General features: G+C 32.2%; 1 protein-coding gene across 1 annotated transcript; it reads right to left on the bottom strand.

Moving 5' to 3' along the window:
* Nucleotides 1–6,591: 6,591 nt before the first annotated feature.
* LOC134280776 (fibrinogen-like protein A) lies at nucleotides 6,592–18,562 on the bottom strand. The gene is made up of 5 exons (XM_062763232.1): nucleotides 18,131–18,562; nucleotides 15,779–15,924; nucleotides 15,526–15,622; nucleotides 7,435–7,599; nucleotides 6,592–6,965 (listed from the first exon to the last, which is right to left on the bottom strand). Exons 1-5 carry the CDS (start codon nucleotides 18,525–18,527, stop codon nucleotides 6,721–6,723), a joined length of 1,050 nt encoding a protein of 349 aa, XP_062619216.1. The 5' UTR covers nucleotides 18,528–18,562; the 3' UTR covers nucleotides 6,592–6,720.
* Between the last annotated feature and the right edge of the window lie 34 nt (nucleotides 18,563–18,596).

Below are 18,596 nucleotides of genomic sequence, written 5' to 3'. Positions count from 1 at the left end.
CGGTCATCCACATCTGATCAGAACGAACCCCATTCTCCATACGGTCAGCCACCCACCCCCGATCATGACCCCCAGGACAGTGTATTTGATTCAAGTGGCACCCCACAGCAAAATCATGTATCCTACAAAACAGCAGAAATAACTCCTACAGTTGTAGGATCACAGGAAGTGTATCGTGATCCTAGGAGTAGGATCATGGCCCAGAAGGAGGCTCAGAATGGAAATGCCTTCTCGAAGAAACCCGCTTTTCATCGAATGTCCTTCAGAGACTAAATGAAATTTTTCGCTCAAGAAGCTGGTGAGAATACCCCAAAGGAGAAACCCAAAGCATCAGAAACACTTAGGAATATTTAATCTCAACTTCATAACGGAAAATGAAAGTGAAAGTTAATAGAAATTTACAAAGGATTTCATTTTTTTATCAGAGGAAAATTGTTGAGTACGGTTGTACATAGGGAAGACCATGATTTTTATTAGTGATTGGGATTCCGTTGAGTGAGGAACATCCAGGATTTCACTGTCAGCAGGCCGTTGAAGTACAGAGTTAAATTATATAATACCGGTATCATGTCACTATTGTTTTTTATGTCTTGACAAATAAGGAAGTATATTTTTGCTAAAATATTTTTTATGTGATACTTCGATATTATTAAGAAAATTAATGTGCAGAAATTTAATAATTTTATGATGTGAACATTTAATATTTTCCGAAGTAACTTCGTAATACTAGTATATCTACATAAATTGCAAAAATGAAAGTAGCTAGATTTTAAAGGTATGATGTTTTGTCAATTAGCAATTGCATAAGGAAGATTTTTTTCTATTTTTTTTTTTTTGGAGGGGGGGGGGTAAAAACAATTAGAGGACATTTAAGCATTTTTAGAGAGTAAACATTTTCTTAATCCCTAATTTTCATCATAATTATAAGTTTATGTTGGAGGTGTAATTTTCACTTAATTTTTTTCGTTATCAGATCATCATGATCATTGAGGTAAAAAAACATTTTAAAGTGTTTATGTTAAAAAAATGGAAGTTGTCTGTCACTCATCTTCATAGTAACTGAATTGATTCCTGTAATTGATTAATTACCGTATGGAATTTTTGTAAATCGTCTTCAGTTTTATTCGAAAAATAAAAATATCACCAAGCTATCTTTTCCAGTTTTAGCGAATGTATTGTATAAAAGTTTCGTCAAATATTTCCGGTTTATGTAGCTGTGCCCTTGATTTGAAGGTAAAATTGCTCATCAAAATGAAAATGGTTATTTTCTAAATCTACATATATATATCAACTGCATGATTTCCATATGACTGCAAATACTATTCACCGCAACATACAGCTTGACCTACGCTTTTAAAAATAAGTAAATAGTTCCACGATGTTTCTATTTCTCTGGAAAATGGATTTCTTACAACAGATCTTTACAGCAAACAAACTGACAAACATATGTACCTTCCAGCCTCCAGCCATCCCGAATCTACAAAACGTTCAATTCCGTTCAGCCTTGGTCTTAGAGCACGTCGTATTTGCTTTACAGAGGAAAACTATCAAAACCAACGTGATCAAGTAAAAACGAACTTGCGAAAACGAGGATATTCCAGTAATGAAGTAGAAAAACAACTCACGAATGTTGACAAACTCAATCGCTCGAATCTACTAAATTATAAAAAAAATAAAACGCGATGTGATCGTATTCCCTTTGTGTTGACCTATTCAAAATGAACGTTGCTTATTGAATTTTTTGTATAAAGTGTGGTAAAATAGTGTATGTCGGAGAAACTGGTGATATTTTATATCAAAGACATGTTTTGAATTTGTCTTTAATTAGAAAAGAAATATATATATGATCCTGTGGCTACTCATTTTAATTCAGGTGTACATACAGTAGAAGATTATAATATAATAGGCATTGAGAAACTGTATCAGAATGACATTTACTGTAAATATAGAGAAAATCTTTGGAAGAAAAAGTTGAACACCTATAATGTACCATTTGGTATCAACAAGAGGGAACACTTCTGTCTTTGATTTGCATTTATAAACATTTGTATGATATCGTGATACTTATTTTTAGAGATATACATTACATTTATATATATATATACTTTGATATCATCCTTTTGATATACCCCGTATGTTAGTATTTTATTTTGTATGATAAAAATTGTGATTGTGTGGCTATCTAGGCTAGTCAAAAAACTTGCTTTCGATGCCGATGGATTCTCACAGCGCTGCATCATACTACATGGTCATTGAGAATAGAAGTGAGATACAGTTATTTGGACATTAGTTTTAGCAAGTCACTTCCCTAGATAGCCGACCGGTCTAACGCGCTGTTCCTGTATTGCTAGGAGACAGATTCCGTAGGTCGAGAGTTCAACCCCGGGCTGAGGCGGAAGTGGGTATCCTGATGCAATTGAATTTCTTTGTGCTTTCTATATTAATATTTCCTCACTTAGGGCAGTTATATTAGTTTAAAATGTTGTAAATTGTGCTTTATAAATAAATTAATTTCATACAACGTGTATTGGTAACAATCCGTTAATAAAACTAATGTACAAATAACTGTATCTCACTTCTATTCTCAATTACCATGTTGTACAGAGCAGCGCTGTGAAAATATATTGTAAATTTCTCTGAAATGTAGCTAATGTGTTTAAAATACTGATTAATTTTGATATAATTACAATGAATTTTGTAGAATTGAATTCAAAATGAAAGATTTTATATTTTCACTTTCCCGTTTTTGTAATCAGAGCTGCTACGTGTCGATGCTTTGACCAAATAGTGTTTTGTTTATTGTACTTCAATTTGAAAGTGATTAATGGATTTGGAGTAGAAATATTATTTCTTTCGTTTGCAGAACGAATTAGACAGAAATCAATTTCTACTTGGCGTTGTAATGAATTTTTTTTCGGAATTACAATGTTTTCATTCGAATACCTGGTGGATATTACATTTTGTCCGTCGTCCGTCTGTCCGTCTGTAAACTTTTCACATTTTCGACTTCTTCTCAACCCATCGGCAAATTTAACCAAACTTATTTTAAAAAAGTATCCTTTGGTAAAGGGGAGTTTTAATTGATAAAATGAAGGACCAAGTCCCCTTACAAGGGGAGAAATCAAGAAAAAACAAAAATAGGGTGGGGTCATTAAAAAACCTTCTTCTCAAGAACTACCAGGCCAGGAAAGCTTAAACTTATGTGAAAGTATCCTTGGGTAGTGTAGCTATAACATTATTAAAATCATGACCCCCGTGAGTTGGGCAAAGAAATAATAATTCAATTTTTACATATAAATATATAGATCAAATCTTGAAAAATCTTCTCAAGGACCACGGGGCTAGGAAAGCTGAAACCTATTTGGAAGCATCCTGGGGTAGTGTAGATATTAAATTGTTAAAATAATGACCCCCGGGGAAAAACGGGGCCAAAATAGGGAATCCAAGATTTTTTATGTAGAAATGTATAGAACAAATCTTTAAAAATCTTCTTCTCAAGAAATATTGGGCCAGGAAAGCTGAAACTTATTTGGAAGTATTCTTTGGTAGTGTAGATATCAAATTGTTAAAATCATTCCCCCCAGGGTTAGGGCTGGGCCACAATAGGAAATCCATTTTTTACATAGAAAAAGGATGTATTCACTATGACAAAGGAATTAACCTATAGGAGAGAACAATATCCCGGAAAAGGTTACATTTAAAATTTAATCTTTATTTGTAGTTTTCTACTGTATATATGTCTAAATTTTTCAAATTTGTATTTTATACTTAATATTTATTATTTACTACTTTACAATAAACCTCCAAAGTTGGCCAAAACACTATTTTGTCCATTAAAGCATTGATTTCTGCATGTATTTTGGCCTAGAAGTCCTTCAGGACAGGCCTGCCCCTAAATAAAACTGTGATATTTGTAACGAATAATTTAAGATAGGATTTTTTAGGGGCACCCCTGCCCTTGGGTCGAAATTCACACAAAAACCTACAAAAAATAAGGAAACCTGATTTTGATAATCTGCTTAAAATTTATGTCGTGCAATTTTATAGTCAGACTAGCTCAGTTGATATTTGCGCCGACTATTACACTATCGATACTTTCTTTTTAAAGTCAGGGGATCGACTCCACCTTGTACCACACTTTTAAAGTTTTAATATTTCGCCTATTCAAAGACTATTTTAATTTTTTTTTCTAGACTTGTGCATTTTCTTTCAAATATCTATTTTTTTACATGCCCATGTTTGATATAAGAAACACTAAAGAGAGATCAGATCGTAACAATCCAATGTATAGTTGTCAGTCAGGCGGAACAATATAAGCACACTTGTCCGAGGACAAGAATAGTTCACTTTGTGTCACTCGATACAGGTACATGTATTCTTGGCAGCATTGAGCTGCGATGAATTTCATTCATATATATTTCTTAGAATTTAGTCACATTGGCTTTCGCTGCATATATCAGTAACTATTTTCCTTGGATTTCATTTAGGTCTATATAATTTGCACACATTAATGGCATGTTTTATTATATCCACGGATAAATAGCCTAGACACAAAGAATAGAATGTCAAAGACAGTAGACATTACCATTATGCACAATAAGAAGTAAAGAAAAATATCAATTATTACATGTACATGTACATTTGGAGAAAACAAACTAAAAAAATCAATGAAAAGGTGCCTCGAGCTCCTAACTCTACTCAATGAGATAAAGATTTAGGAAAAACAAATTGTTATATGTATTCAGTCATATGTCATTAATCAGAACGGAAATCAACACGCTTTTTGTAGAGAATAAAACCAAGTCCGGTCCTATAGGTCAGATCCCTGTTTATAATGAAGTGATCCTTTAGGAAAAATCTTTTAAGAATCTTTTTTTTTTAAAAAAACACTGGGCCAGGAAACCTAAAATTAATTTGGAAGCATCATTGGGTAGTGTAGATTCTAAAGTATTACAATCATGATAGGCGAGGTTGAAGGGGGTGCGATAGGTTTAGCAAGAGGGAAGATCTGGAAAAGAAGTGCATCATTCATTCAAATCATGACCTCAGGAGTTGGGGCAGAGCCACAATGGGGGATCAAAGTTTTACATGAAACATATAGGACAATATCGTTGAAAACCTTCTCAAGAATAGCACAGCCATAATTTGTCTTATTTATATGGAAAAATCCTCAGGTGATGTAGATTCAATTTTTTTAATCATGACCCTGGGGAAAGGGTGAGACCAAAACGGCCTCACTCTATCCCAAAAGTCATAATTTGAAAAAAAAAGATATCATAGAAATATGTAGAAAAATATTATTTAAAATCTTCTTCTCAAGAACATATAAGCCTTGATTTGTCATATTTATATGGAAGCATCCACATGTTGTGTAGATTTAACTTTGTTTGAATCATTACTCCCAGGGGTAGGGTAAGGGCACAACGTTAACGGTTGACCAAAGTTTTATATAGAAATACATGTTTATATGAAAATTCTTAAAAACTTCTTTTCTTAAGAATAGTAAAGCCATGATCGATTATATATTAAATAGCCGTTTCCAATTGTTATATCCATATGAAAGCATCATCATTGAGTTTAAAACTTCCCCCCAACCCCCATCCCCAATTCAAACTTTCCGATGCTAAACTGATTTCTGCTTTTTTTTTTCTTACCCATTGTGCTCAGGTGAGCGATGTAGCCAATTGGCCTCTTGTTTAATCTGGTTTTGCTTAGGGATATTTTTAATTCAAAGCTTATGGATTTTTCATCATTCATGTCCAAAAGAAAGAGGGCGTATAAGGCGTGTACAATCCCCCGCTCTGAGACAAAATGTTTCTCAATTTCCAAAATCACAGAAATGTTATATTTTTCTAAAATCAAGTTCATAGTAATGTCATCTTCAAAACATTCTATTATTTCATTTAAATGAACGACTTATTTTTTTATAAACTTTTTTTCAAAGTTGACATTTAAGCATATTTAGTGGAAAATGGGTTTACTAAAGCTATAAAAAAATGAATTTTGAACATGAATGGGTCTCGTTTCCATTCCTCGTGAAAATATAAATGCGAAATTTATTTCATTTGTACAAAAAATGGAATCTGAACCCATTCTATATGAAAATCGAACTTTTCTGAAAAAAATTACGCTTCAACAAACCCGTTCATTTAAATCACACTGAAAGACATCAATAATTCAAATACTTTGTAGCGTAGTGGTTAATGCGGTTGGTCTTGGACCAAACCTGCGCTATGGAGTGAGTTTGAATCATACGTGAAGCTTTTCCTTTTTATGTTTTCAAATGTCTTAAAAACATGAGTGAAAAATAAATTATTAAAACAATGAAATACAGAATTTGATGTGAAAAAATGATATAAACCATAAAATTTTGAAAAAATACTACTTTTAGAATTCAGAAAAGTCTTTTTTCAGAGCGGGGGATTGTGCTCGCCTTGTACGCCTCCATTCTTTGCATACAAATTGAGCATATGGCGATACTGTTCATAAGGTCTGTTTGCATTTTAAGCATTTTTTAAAGATGAAAGTAATTTAATTATTCAAAAGCAGGAGACGTATACTATGTTGCTTTTTAAATCAAGGATCAAAATGAAACTGTCCATTAAAATCTAAAGAATATAATTTTATATTGATATAAATAAATGACACAATGTTGTGTATGCTTTTTGTTTGACATGAGTAAAATATTACAAGTCAGGATTGAACATACATCAACTTCATTTAACTGCGTCTTATGAACATGGCAGTCTTTTGCAGCGCTTCAGTACTTTTCCAGTGGCTCCACACCGGGTATTTCCAATCAGACAATGCAGACTGGGCGTACACTCCGTTAAGGTGTGAGTGATGACAACCTGAATGATACCACCAGGCTCCATGCCAATTTGTAGCACAGCTTTGACTATACCTATCGTTGTCTTGATCTTTAGTGCTGAATTTACTACCACTGTGACTAGTCAAACTGTCTCCTTGAAATGAATATTAAAAACATTGAATTAAATTCATTGCTGATCCAAAACAAATAATTAGAAAGGTAAAACAAATGTCATGAATGAGACAAATATTAATTGAAGTAACGCTTCCATGGTGTAAAAGTATTACTTTCTTGATAGGTAGCCTATCGCTATATCAAATAGGTAATATATATATATATATATATATATATATATATATATATATATATATATATATATATATATATATATATATATATATATATATATATATATATATATATATATATATATATATATATCACATAAAAAAGAAACTTATCAACAAAAAGGAACATGTCATGAAATTTTAATCTATAAAATTAGTATATGTTTCCGATCATTTAAACTGTGTCAATATTACTATAATTTGGAAATTGTTATCAGATATATGCTGAACATCATATAACAGAATAATGTGTGAAAATTATATAAAGGCTTTTACCTGCTGTTCCTGAATACCCCGACAAGGTGAGTTTGTATTTACTGTCTTCATCCCCGACATAAAATGTGGAGTACTGAGCGTATGCTTTGTCACCATTAAATCTTTGTAGTTCAACCCGGAGTTCCTGGTCCTTGTTCTTTGTCAACTCATACATTGCATCATTTCCTTTGTCAAAGAAATAGAAGTGCATTTTTTATATTTAGTGTAGAGCGTTTATGTTAACTGCGTGATTGACAGTACTATCTTCATTATCGAAAGACATCAACTTCAAAATTATCAAATGTCTTAATAATTGTGTAAATAAAACACTTCTATACGAAATGCAAGTACAACATGAAAAAACACTATCTTCTACTGCAAACGTTTTTACTTAAATGTATGCACATCCATCCAGATGGATATGGAGATAACGAACAGTATTCAGTTTCAAATCTATAAAACAATACAAAACAATAACAGAGCAAACACGGACCTCCGAAACATAAAAGGTGGGATCAAGTGCCATGGAGGAGTGAGAATCCCCTGCTGACCGGTCACATCTGCCGTGTGATCCTTGTCAGGAAATACTGGAAAATCCGTCGTCAATTTAGTGTATAAATAATGGACTAACGATTGATATGAAAAATGTCAGTCAGCATTTGACTCTATGATAAATTGTATTTGCTGACAAGGTCATTGTATCAACCATAGAACTTACAAGATAATGACTTGATATTCCTGTTTCATCAATTGCTTATTAATAATTTACCTCGTTTTAAAAATTGTTCGTACTTAGAGCATGCTTTTGTGTATCAAATCAACTGAGATATATACACTCCGTATGCAGGTGATGAAGTTACATACAGCATAAGTGAGGGAAGTTGACGATAGAAAAAACAAGAAATCTGTAAGCTAATGCTCACTAGGAATACCCCCGCTCTGATGTGAACAAACGCTATCATGCAAATATACACAAGTTCCATTACGGACAAATGCACAGATAAACAGGAAGTTGACATCAGATTCATATCAAAATTAATCCAACCATATGGCATGCCTCAACAAAGAGTATACTAAAATTTCAAGCATCTGCTATGATTGGTTGATGAGAAAACTGCGACAAAATATTTGTTATGTATGAAACGGACAGATGCAAAAACAAACAGGAAGTTGACATCAGATTTGACCAAATATGAATTCCACCTTATGACATGCATCAGAGAATACTGTGTTAAAATTTTAAGCATCTGTGATGAGTAATAGAAAGGCAAATTAGGTTTAGATATAAGGAGGATTGATTCTGAGTTTTTGAGCAGATTTTCGTCTGGACCTTTATTTCTAAAATTCTGCATATTTTTAAATTGTAACAATAAATTTGGATTTTAAATTGCAAATTTAATTACCGGTATATTCAATAAAAAAAAATCGTGATTAAATTCCATTAAAATACGAATAAGCTAGGAACAATATTTTCTGGCGGAATGGTTTTAGAAGAAAATAAGCAATTTTCCCCTTTTAACTATATACATTGCTGTTAATTTTCATTTCCTATTTTTCCATGTTTATGTTTAATGTTCATTTTCATTGCCATATAAAACGTTACCTAAATAAAAAAAAAATAAATTTTTGACTCTTATAGAAGAGTTTAATTCATTCATTTATTTTCAATTATTGGTGAAACAAGAATGCAACATCAGAATGCATTATAAAGCATTTTGTAAGTGCAAAAATTTGCATGTAGGGTGAGTTCATTATACCTCGGACACCCTCGTACTTGGTGATCGAAATGAAGCTTTCAATCAGATGTATCATGTGATTAAAATGCTAGTTTTGACACAGCTTCAGCTTATTATTCTAAAAATGCCATTCACGACCATGTTTTTTAATAAGCCAGAATTCACTATGGATTTGGCAATATTCATTAAGAATATTTAACCAGATAAATACACCTTCATTCTATCAAAGTGTTATGTCTCGAATGGTTCATGCTTATCTATATACTATAATCATGTTACATAGAATAATGTTTACATTTCCATTTATTTGTCTTAAACATTCCTTACAAATTACAATTTTGCTTCTTTTCTCATGAACTACCATGGATGAGCATGAATATCTCCATCGTTACGTCATATATGTGTAATACCGTACTTGACGTCAAAACTACAGTGCAAACTGTTGCGCTTTAAAAATGACAGTTGAATGGCGTAATTTGAGGTAACTCATCAGAAAGTTATGTTAATTTAAGAAATGAATTTAATATTTAAAGATGCATGAGGTAAATAAACTATGTTCAACGCTTTTATGATGAAGCGCTAACGCGCTTCATAAAATATGCCGGCATAAAGCGTCGTAGTTCATGTTCTCATAAATCTTCAAAAAATAAATTCATTTTTTAAGTGTTCTTATATACTATAATTATGTAATATCTTTATGCTTCCTGTAAGTCTTTCTCTATATAACCAATAACCATCTATTATCGCATAGTGTTCTATGGATTTATATAGCGTAAGCATACTATGCCGAAATAGTGCACGACTTCAATTTCTAAAGAAAATCCGACATCGCCCACGCCTGATACGGAACTCACGACTTTGAGATTGTAACTCCGACGTGCTACCGATTTGGAAACGGACGCCGCTATCTGAGAAAGCGTATTTAATATATAGAAACTTAGTTTCAAATATTTTTCTTTATTTAGAGGAAAAATAAACAAAAATAATTTTCTTAATAATTTCTTGCAAAAATTTTACCTTCAAATATGAAACATGTGGCAGATTCTGTTATGTCTTATATTTCAAGGTTACAGGGATATAAGATGCCTATGTTGCAACCACTATTGAAATAACGACCACTATTGAAATAATTATATCAATAGTGGTTAAGAGTGCATTTCAATAGGAAACATAGTCAGTAACTACTATTGAAATACGAGCACTATTGAAATAATTATATCAATAGTGGTTGAGAGTGCATTTCAATAGCAAACATAGTTAGTAACTACTATTGAAATACGAGCACTATTGAAATAATTATATCAGTCGTAGTTGAGAGTGCATTTCAATAGCAAACATAGTTAGTAACCACTATTGAAATACGACCACAACTGAAATTATTATATCAGTCGTAGTTGAGAGTGCATTTCAATAGCAAACATAGTTAGTAACCACTATTGAAATACGACCACTATTGAAATAATTCTATCAATAGTGGTTGAGGGTGTATTTCAATAACAAACATAGGTAATAACAGCTATTAAAAAAACGACCACTATTGAAATAATGATTTCAATTTCATTTCAATAACAAACATAGGTTGCAACCACTATTGAAATAATGTTCACTTTTGAAATGAAGATTTTAATATGGTTTTAGTTTTGAAGTACATGTATTATCAGCAACTATCAAAATAATTATCAAAATCACTTTTGAAATTATAATTTCAATAACTAACTAAATCTTCATTTAAGGACAGATGATACAAACAAAATATGGATGCCTGGCTTGGTATATATTTTTTTGTCTGATTTCATTGAAAATGATGCAAATAATAAATTTCTAGAATTTAAAGAAATAATTGTTAACCTTCTGTGATGTTCAACAATTTGCCTCACTAAAACCATCTTTATTTTTTTTTTATAGACTTTATATATAATTAATTATTAATCTATATATTTTTCACCCCCAATCCAATTTCTGCCAAATTTTGGATAAAAAATAAAACAATTACGCGGTGGAACTTTTCTTTCAATACTAGTCAGATTTCAATATTGGTTGAAACATATCGTAATCACATGAAAATGCATTCTTCACGACTATTAATTATAAAAGTATTATAATTATTATAATAGTAATTATAATTTATTGAAATAATTATTTCAATAGTGCTCGTATTTCAATAGTGTTTGAAACCTATGGTTATCATATTGAAATGTACTCTCACCCACCATTGAAGTAATTATTCCAATAGTGGTCGTATTTCAATAGTGGTTACTAACTATATTTGCTATTGAAATGCACTCTCAACTACGACTGATATAATTATTAAATTGTGGTCGTATTTCAATAGTGGTTACTAACTATGTTTGCTATTGAAATGCACTCTCAACCACTATTGATATAATTATTTCAATTGTGGTCGTATTTCAGTAGTAGTTACTGACTATGTTTCCTATTGAAATGCACTCTCAACCACTATTGATATAATTATTTCAATAGTGTTCGTATTTCAATAGTGGTTACTAACCATCTTTCCTATTGAAATGCACTCTCAACCACTATTGATATAATTATTTCAATAGTGGTCGTTATTTCAATAGTGGTTGCAACATGCCTATGTGACAAAAAGAACGAGTGCACTTAGGGACCCCGGTAAAATGTGAAAAAATAAACATTCAAATTAAGCAAAATTTTTCATCCCAAATCATTAATTGATATCTAAACCGTAAGATTCAACAAATTTTACCGCTGAAATTCACGTATATACAAAGAACAAAACTATAGAATGCGGCAGGGGTCAACCGACATTTGTGATTTTCTATAGTAAATCGAGAACGGTCATTCATTTCAAAGCTTTTGTTTACTATGAGCCTAACTTTGTACAAACTTGTGCGAATGACAAAAGACGCATAATACATTTATAAAACTTGTGTGATAGTACTAAATTTGTACACGATTAGGCTGGTAGTTAAAATATTAAAAATGTACAAAAAGTACAATGTTTTTCCTATAGCAAGTGAAAGGTATTTACCTGTATGACCCATGTTGAACCCACTTGTGGAATAAACTATTTAAAATACTGATAGTCACGTGAGTTCTACCCAGGTAAACATTCCTCAAAGGTGCTCACTGTAAAACATCGGGTTTTTTTTTATCATTTAGTCAAAGTCGCGCCCCTTAGAAATATCTCTATGTATCTATATTTAAGATTACGGTAGGGTAAAGAGAGTTTAGCGCCACTCATAAAAGTGTCAAACATTTTTAACATTTATGCAAGACAATGAAACAGGTATTGAAAGCCACCTAAACACTCCTTTTAGATTTCAAATTCATTTTATTGTATACATTTTTTCAAATGCAAGAGTACCGATTTCTTAGTTTGATTATTATGGCTACAGGCAACTACACAACTTCTTTCAATTTTTTAAAACAGATATAGCACAAAAAAGTTACATTCCCCAAACGCGCCCGACTATGATCCACTATCAGATTGTTCAAGATCTCTTCGCCTTGATTTACATAAACGAAACTAAAAGAAGGTTCAGTTCGACTTTTCCGGATTTTTAGGGTGTCCATATAGACATTTAAAAATAGTCAATTGTTTCAAATCCATGCTGATTTGGGTGATGATTATCGTGCTTTTTAATTAGAAATATATACTAGTATATAACTATTTCCAAAAGAGAATGATTTGGTTATATATTCTAAAGTAAAATGGCACATAAAAAGGGCCCATTAAGCATTGTTTAAGTGCACTTGTCCTTTGAGATTTACACACCAATAACTCACACAGGAGAAGAAGGTATGGTTTTAGCTTTATCGTGCCCTAAAAAAACCACGTTTTCAAAAAGTTTTGGATCTGGCTTAAATATTACTTGAGTTAATGAATTTGATAGTTCAGAAAAGAATATGGCATAAAGGAGTACCATTCCGGAAATATGACGTCATTAATTTGATGCTTTTCTCTACTTTAAACAGAAAAAAGCATGAAAATGGCCCATTTCAAAGGTAATTTTCCTTCATAAAATAGTGTCTCCCTTTTAACTTTTTGGATATGTTGTGCAAAATACAATGAGAAATGACATATCTCAAAATCTTTGTGGGTGATGCCTGTGGACAATGTTATTATAACGAAAAATCCATTGAAACTTTGTGTGTTCTGCAACTTTTTTTAGAAAAAACGATACAATGCACATGTTTATAACGTCAGAATAAGCATTTATAAATGCGTGTGAGAAAAATAATTTGAATGATTTTTCTATATGGAAAGTCAATGATTTAGAAAGCACAAGATTTCATGTTTTACTTTAGTTTCAATTTAAAGAAAACCATAGGTCCAGATTTGCATTGACAATATACCTTGTACTTTATAAACATTCCTTAAATATTTATCAATAATTTAAAAAAAAAAGGGGGGGGCTCAATAGTTGGAGCATTCAAGGAATCTGGAGTTTCCTGCATAATGTTATAAGCAATGCTATGACGTCAAAATCATACTGAAAGTCTACTAAAATTAAGACTACAATAATTGTGAAAAACACTTGCTGTGTATTTCATATCGACATTCAGATATACAGTGTATCAGCGATGTTTTATCAATTAACAATAGTTATTTTATTCCTATATCGACTCGATATACCCCAGTGAACATGAAATAAAATACACCACAAAGTCTGTCACATATTATCCGATTTGAATGTTTACTGACTGTAGATGATTAAGGCCAATTAACATCTAACATGTATGACACAGGAGATAATTCATGTATTGATATTCTAATCTCATCTGCTTGTGAAGTTTATGTCTCCAAACTATAATTAGCTTCTTGAAAGCATGCTTTAAGTAAAATCAATTATAAAGCAAGGCTTGCTAATCACTGATAATTTGGTGAAATAGGAATACAGATAAAATATGCTGACAGTAATGTATGCATTTTAACAATGTTTATGTATATTTCTATAAACCATTGAAATTTTAAACACACATTTAAAGGAATAAGTAGAGTAGCAAACTAAGGAGTTGATCTTAACGTCGGGAGTTCAAATCCCAACTGTGGGACATGGAGACCGGTTTTCGGATGAGACCGTATAAACCGAGGTCCCGTGTCGCAGTAGGTGCTGGCACGACAAAAATCCCTCTCTGCTCAATGTGCCCTAAGTGCCAAGGATAGGTCAAAATTTGCAGCACTTTCTGATTGAACGAGGACATGAAATCCGTGTATCATCAGATTATCTGACAGAAACCAGCCTCGATTTAGGACAGTGATTGTGTACTCAGAACAAGCTCTTAAGTATCGAATAATTTGGAATACATAAACAACACATACACTTAACAGAAGAAAATCACTAAACAGATAAAAAAAAAAGTTAATCATAGGAAAGTCATATAGTTTAATTGTTGGTTGTTGGTCATTAAATATCCGAATGAAATATATGTGGCAGATTCTGTTATGTTTAGGTTACTAGTATATAATGTATGACAAAACTGTGCGATTTACACTCACACAGAATGTAGAAACATTCCTTAAATATTTATGAATGATTTTTAAAAAAAAAGCTCAATGGGCGAAGCATTCAAGGAATCTCGAGTTTTTTTGCGTAATGTTGTAAGCAATGTAACTATGGCGTCAAAACATTCGATGTCAAACAATGTCAAAATTATACTGGAAGTCTACTAAAATGAAGTCTGCGATAATTGTGAAAAACACGTGCTGTGGATTTCAGTTCAACACGCAGATACTGTAGATTCATATCCGCGTGATATTAATTTACGCTATGAACACGGTCACAAAATTTCCGCGGAAATTTGTCCCATTTCACTTAATACACATAAAAGGCTTATAATATCCTCCTAACTTTCAATCAGCCGATTGAACAGAAATAGAGATACTGCGGAATAATTGACCCCGTGGGAAAAATAACGTTTACAGTATATCGACGATGTTTTATCACATAACAATAGTTATTTTTATTTCTATGTTGACTCTTTATACCCCAGTGAACTTGAAATAAAATACCCCACAGAGTGTGACACATATTTTCAGATTTGAATTTTTACTAACTGAACACGATAAAGGCCAATTAACATCTAACATGTATGACACACGAAATAATTCATGTATAAATATTGAAATCTCACCTACTCATGAAGTTTATGTCTCCAAATTGATTCGCTTTTTATTAGCATGTTCTGAGCACTATCAATTTTAAAGCAAGGTTGGGTAATCACTGATAAGCTGCTGATATAGGAATACTAGGAACACAGAAAAATATTCGGACAGAAATGAAATCAATTTAACAATGTTTACATATATTTGTAAGAAACATTGAGATTTCATACACACATTAAAAGGAATAAGTTATAAAGTAGACAGATTTTCAAAATCTAAACTTACCGATCCAGTAGTTTTTAGAGGGATCCCCAAATCCTTGCTTATATTCTGACCACGTCCTGTAAAAATCTGTAGACCCGTCCTGTCTTCGTTGAATAGCCTGAAACATTTAAGTTTGTTGTCTCTTTAATTCTCTTTAACATGAAATATATGTTGGTTTCAAGTAATAAACGTATGCATGTGTTTCAAGATATGTCTCTTTACAGTTCTAAAGAAATGAGATTTTGTCTGTAGAACACGTGACTGATTATCTCACCGTCCATCCTCCCCCTTCCGTTGTCATGTCACAGTACACAAACTTTGGCTTGGAGGCTATTGTTATTTCAAAAACCCCATCAATTCCTTGTAGACTCGGAAATTTCCGTAAAATATCCAAGCAATCGCTGTAGTTGCCTGTTATGTCTAATTAAAAAAAACACACAATGCATAGCAACTCAACATCGAACAATGTAATATATCTACATTCAGTGTAATTTTCTTTATTAAAATCATTAGAAATCCACGACGTTCAAATTTCTATAACACAAGGAAAACCTTGTCACAGCGCGGTATTATACACAGGAGGAACTTCTTGTATATTCAGTATTTAAGAATACCAAGATGTATATTGTTTTGACTCAATTTCATTAAAAAAAACTACCCTTGTAAAATTGACTCTAAAATTAACATAAAATACGGCTAAAGTGCATTAAAAACTAATTTGTCATTTTATTTCCTCGCAATGTTTATTTGTGTTATTTAACTTTCCAACGTCACAAACTGCTTTACGACGTCACGAACGGCTATTACGTTTGTCAGGCACAAATTATCATACCGCGCTAACGCGCGGTATTCAATTTGTCGGCACTGCCAGGTGTGTTATAGGACCGAAGACATCCAAAAATATGAATTCAATGCTTAAATGACGTCTAAACAACATACAAACTGAGTGGCAACTTCATGCAAATAAACGATTACGTTAAAATCGTGGAAAATTGTATATTAAAGACTAAGCCGAAATTCATAAGGTTCATAAATCATCTGCTCACTCATATAAAATGTTTCTTTAACTTTAAAATGTGCACAGGATCGGATCCTACGGCGCACGATAAAAAAAAACCATGGTTTCAATAGAGAATATACACGAGTATTAAAATATTAAATGGAAATGATTGAAATAAAAATCATCATATGTTTAATCTACAATGTTTTGTTTCGTCTTTTTGAAAATGGCAAGGCATTTGCTTAATTTTGGGGAGTTTCTCGAACATTCAAAATGGGAAAGTGATAAACAGAACACACGAAAATGGCGACGTTTTATGCCGTTACGGCGCGTTGGAGAGAGGTTCAGTTTAATTCAGATGTAATTATGACGCTCTAAGTAACTTTGAATATTTACATTTGCCAATGTCTTTCCTTATATGACAATACTAAAAAAATGAAATTCAATTTTCAATGACATTGCATTCCATAACAAAGTCTAAATGGAGCATTTTGTCTTTGTAATGTGAATAGAAATAAAAATATGAATATAAGAAATTATTCGTGTGTTCCTTTTATCATTTTCCCCAATTTGAATGTTCGGAAAAATGCCAAAAATGAAGCAAATGCCCTGAAACTTACAAAAAAAGAAAGAAAAGATATTAAAAAAAATACTCGTCTATTCTCAATTGAAAACTTGGCCGTGCGCCGTAGGCAGCACCCTGTGCGCACCCAAGCGTGATAAAATCTATATTTTGGTAGTAACGAAAGATTTCATACCTGACCGTTTATAAAATCATCTATTTAGCTGAATGACAGTGAAAATATGTCCGTCCGTCTGTTACGCTTTAGAAGGCCAATGTGATCCGCACCTTCTTTACCACTCAACGCAATTTGTTGAGATTTTCACAGAATCTTCATAACAGATTGTGCAACAATGTGGGGATTCTGGGATTTGTTAGTTTATTATGGTCACTATTTTTACTATCCTTGCTTGTCGTAAAAGGCGCTATTACCAATGTTTGCGGTCCTTTGTTCTACCCTGCACTCGTTCAAAAACAATTTTTCTAAGAAAACTCTCACTTCTATAGTATACTAAGGATCTGTTTATATAAATTTTTGTATGTGTTTTCTTCTGTAAAGGCCGTTATTGCCGTGCATAGGCCTAAATTTGCAGCCCTTCACCGGCAATGGTGACGTCTCCATATTTAGTGAAATATTTTTTAGACTTTCTCATTTAAAATGCTCAGTAAACAATCAATCAATCAATCAAAATATTTATGAATTAAAAATTTTATAATTTTTACTTGAATATATATCACATCTATTTCATATTTTTATTTCGAAATAATAATCATGTTTTTCATTATATTCATATGAGCGGCAGGGGTATCATTTAGTGAGCTCAGTGCTCAAGGTACCTCTAGTTTATTTGAAAAGAATAGAATGCGCTTAAACTATATATGATAAATAAGCATTTGCTGAAAATTGCAGCGTAGTGCATTTATTATATTTAAAGAAAACGTTTTGTCCACGGTTTTACTTGACTACTCTCTTACGTACATAAATTCTCGAGAGGGACGTTAAATAATATACAATCAATCAATCTTTCGTACATACACATACTTTTTTTATGCAGCGTACTTACCAGGCACCTTAGAAATTTCTGTCCATTGTAAACTTGATTTATTCAGAACCCCAAGAGCAGTTTCCAGTGTTTTAGCCAGAAGATAGACATCATTTTTTGCTCTGAATTCCTGTTGTAAAGTCTCATTCATCCTACTCAATTCTTTTTTAATTATTTCATTCTCTGCTTCAATTCCCTGTTCCTTCCTTTCCAAATGGTGTATCCTCTGCACCATAGATAAGCGTTCCAGTGATTCCCGTTTCAGTATGTCTCGTAACATATTTGGTACTTTTCCTGTTACAGTACTAAGTAACAGACCATTTTTATCTGAGGTATTGTTTTGAAGCAGAGATGTCTGCCCATAAGATTTGTTAATAAACATGGAAAATACGAAACATAGTGATATTACAGCTTCCATGTCTATAGCAGTAACCTTTCTTTCGAATGAAAAGCTGTTTTATTCGGTTTCTTACGATAACCACTCATT

This window comes from Saccostrea cucullata, unplaced genomic scaffold (assembly GCF_032062105.1).
Source record: "Saccostrea cucullata isolate Sc308-1 unplaced genomic scaffold, CSIRO_AGI_Scuc_v1 ctg5798, whole genome shotgun sequence".
In the NCBI taxonomy this organism is placed as follows: domain Eukaryota; kingdom Metazoa; phylum Mollusca; class Bivalvia; order Ostreida; family Ostreidae; genus Saccostrea; species Saccostrea cuccullata.
This window is presented reverse-complemented; position numbering and strand designations above follow the sequence as displayed.

Bases quoted from the DNA above. Each gene is read 5' to 3' on its own strand.
- LOC134280776 (XM_062763232.1), bottom strand. From the start codon at position 18,527: ATGGAAGCTGTAATATCACTATGTTTCGTATTTTCCATGTTTATTAAC. The intron at 15,623-15,778 runs GTGAGATAATCA...TAAATGTTTCAG, and splicing joins CGGAAGGGGGAGGATGGACG to GCTATTCAACGAAGACAGGA. The intron at 6,966-7,434 runs GTAAAAGCCTTT...ATTCATTTCAAG, and splicing joins GGGGTATTCAGGAACAGCAG to GAGACAGTTTGACTAGTCAC.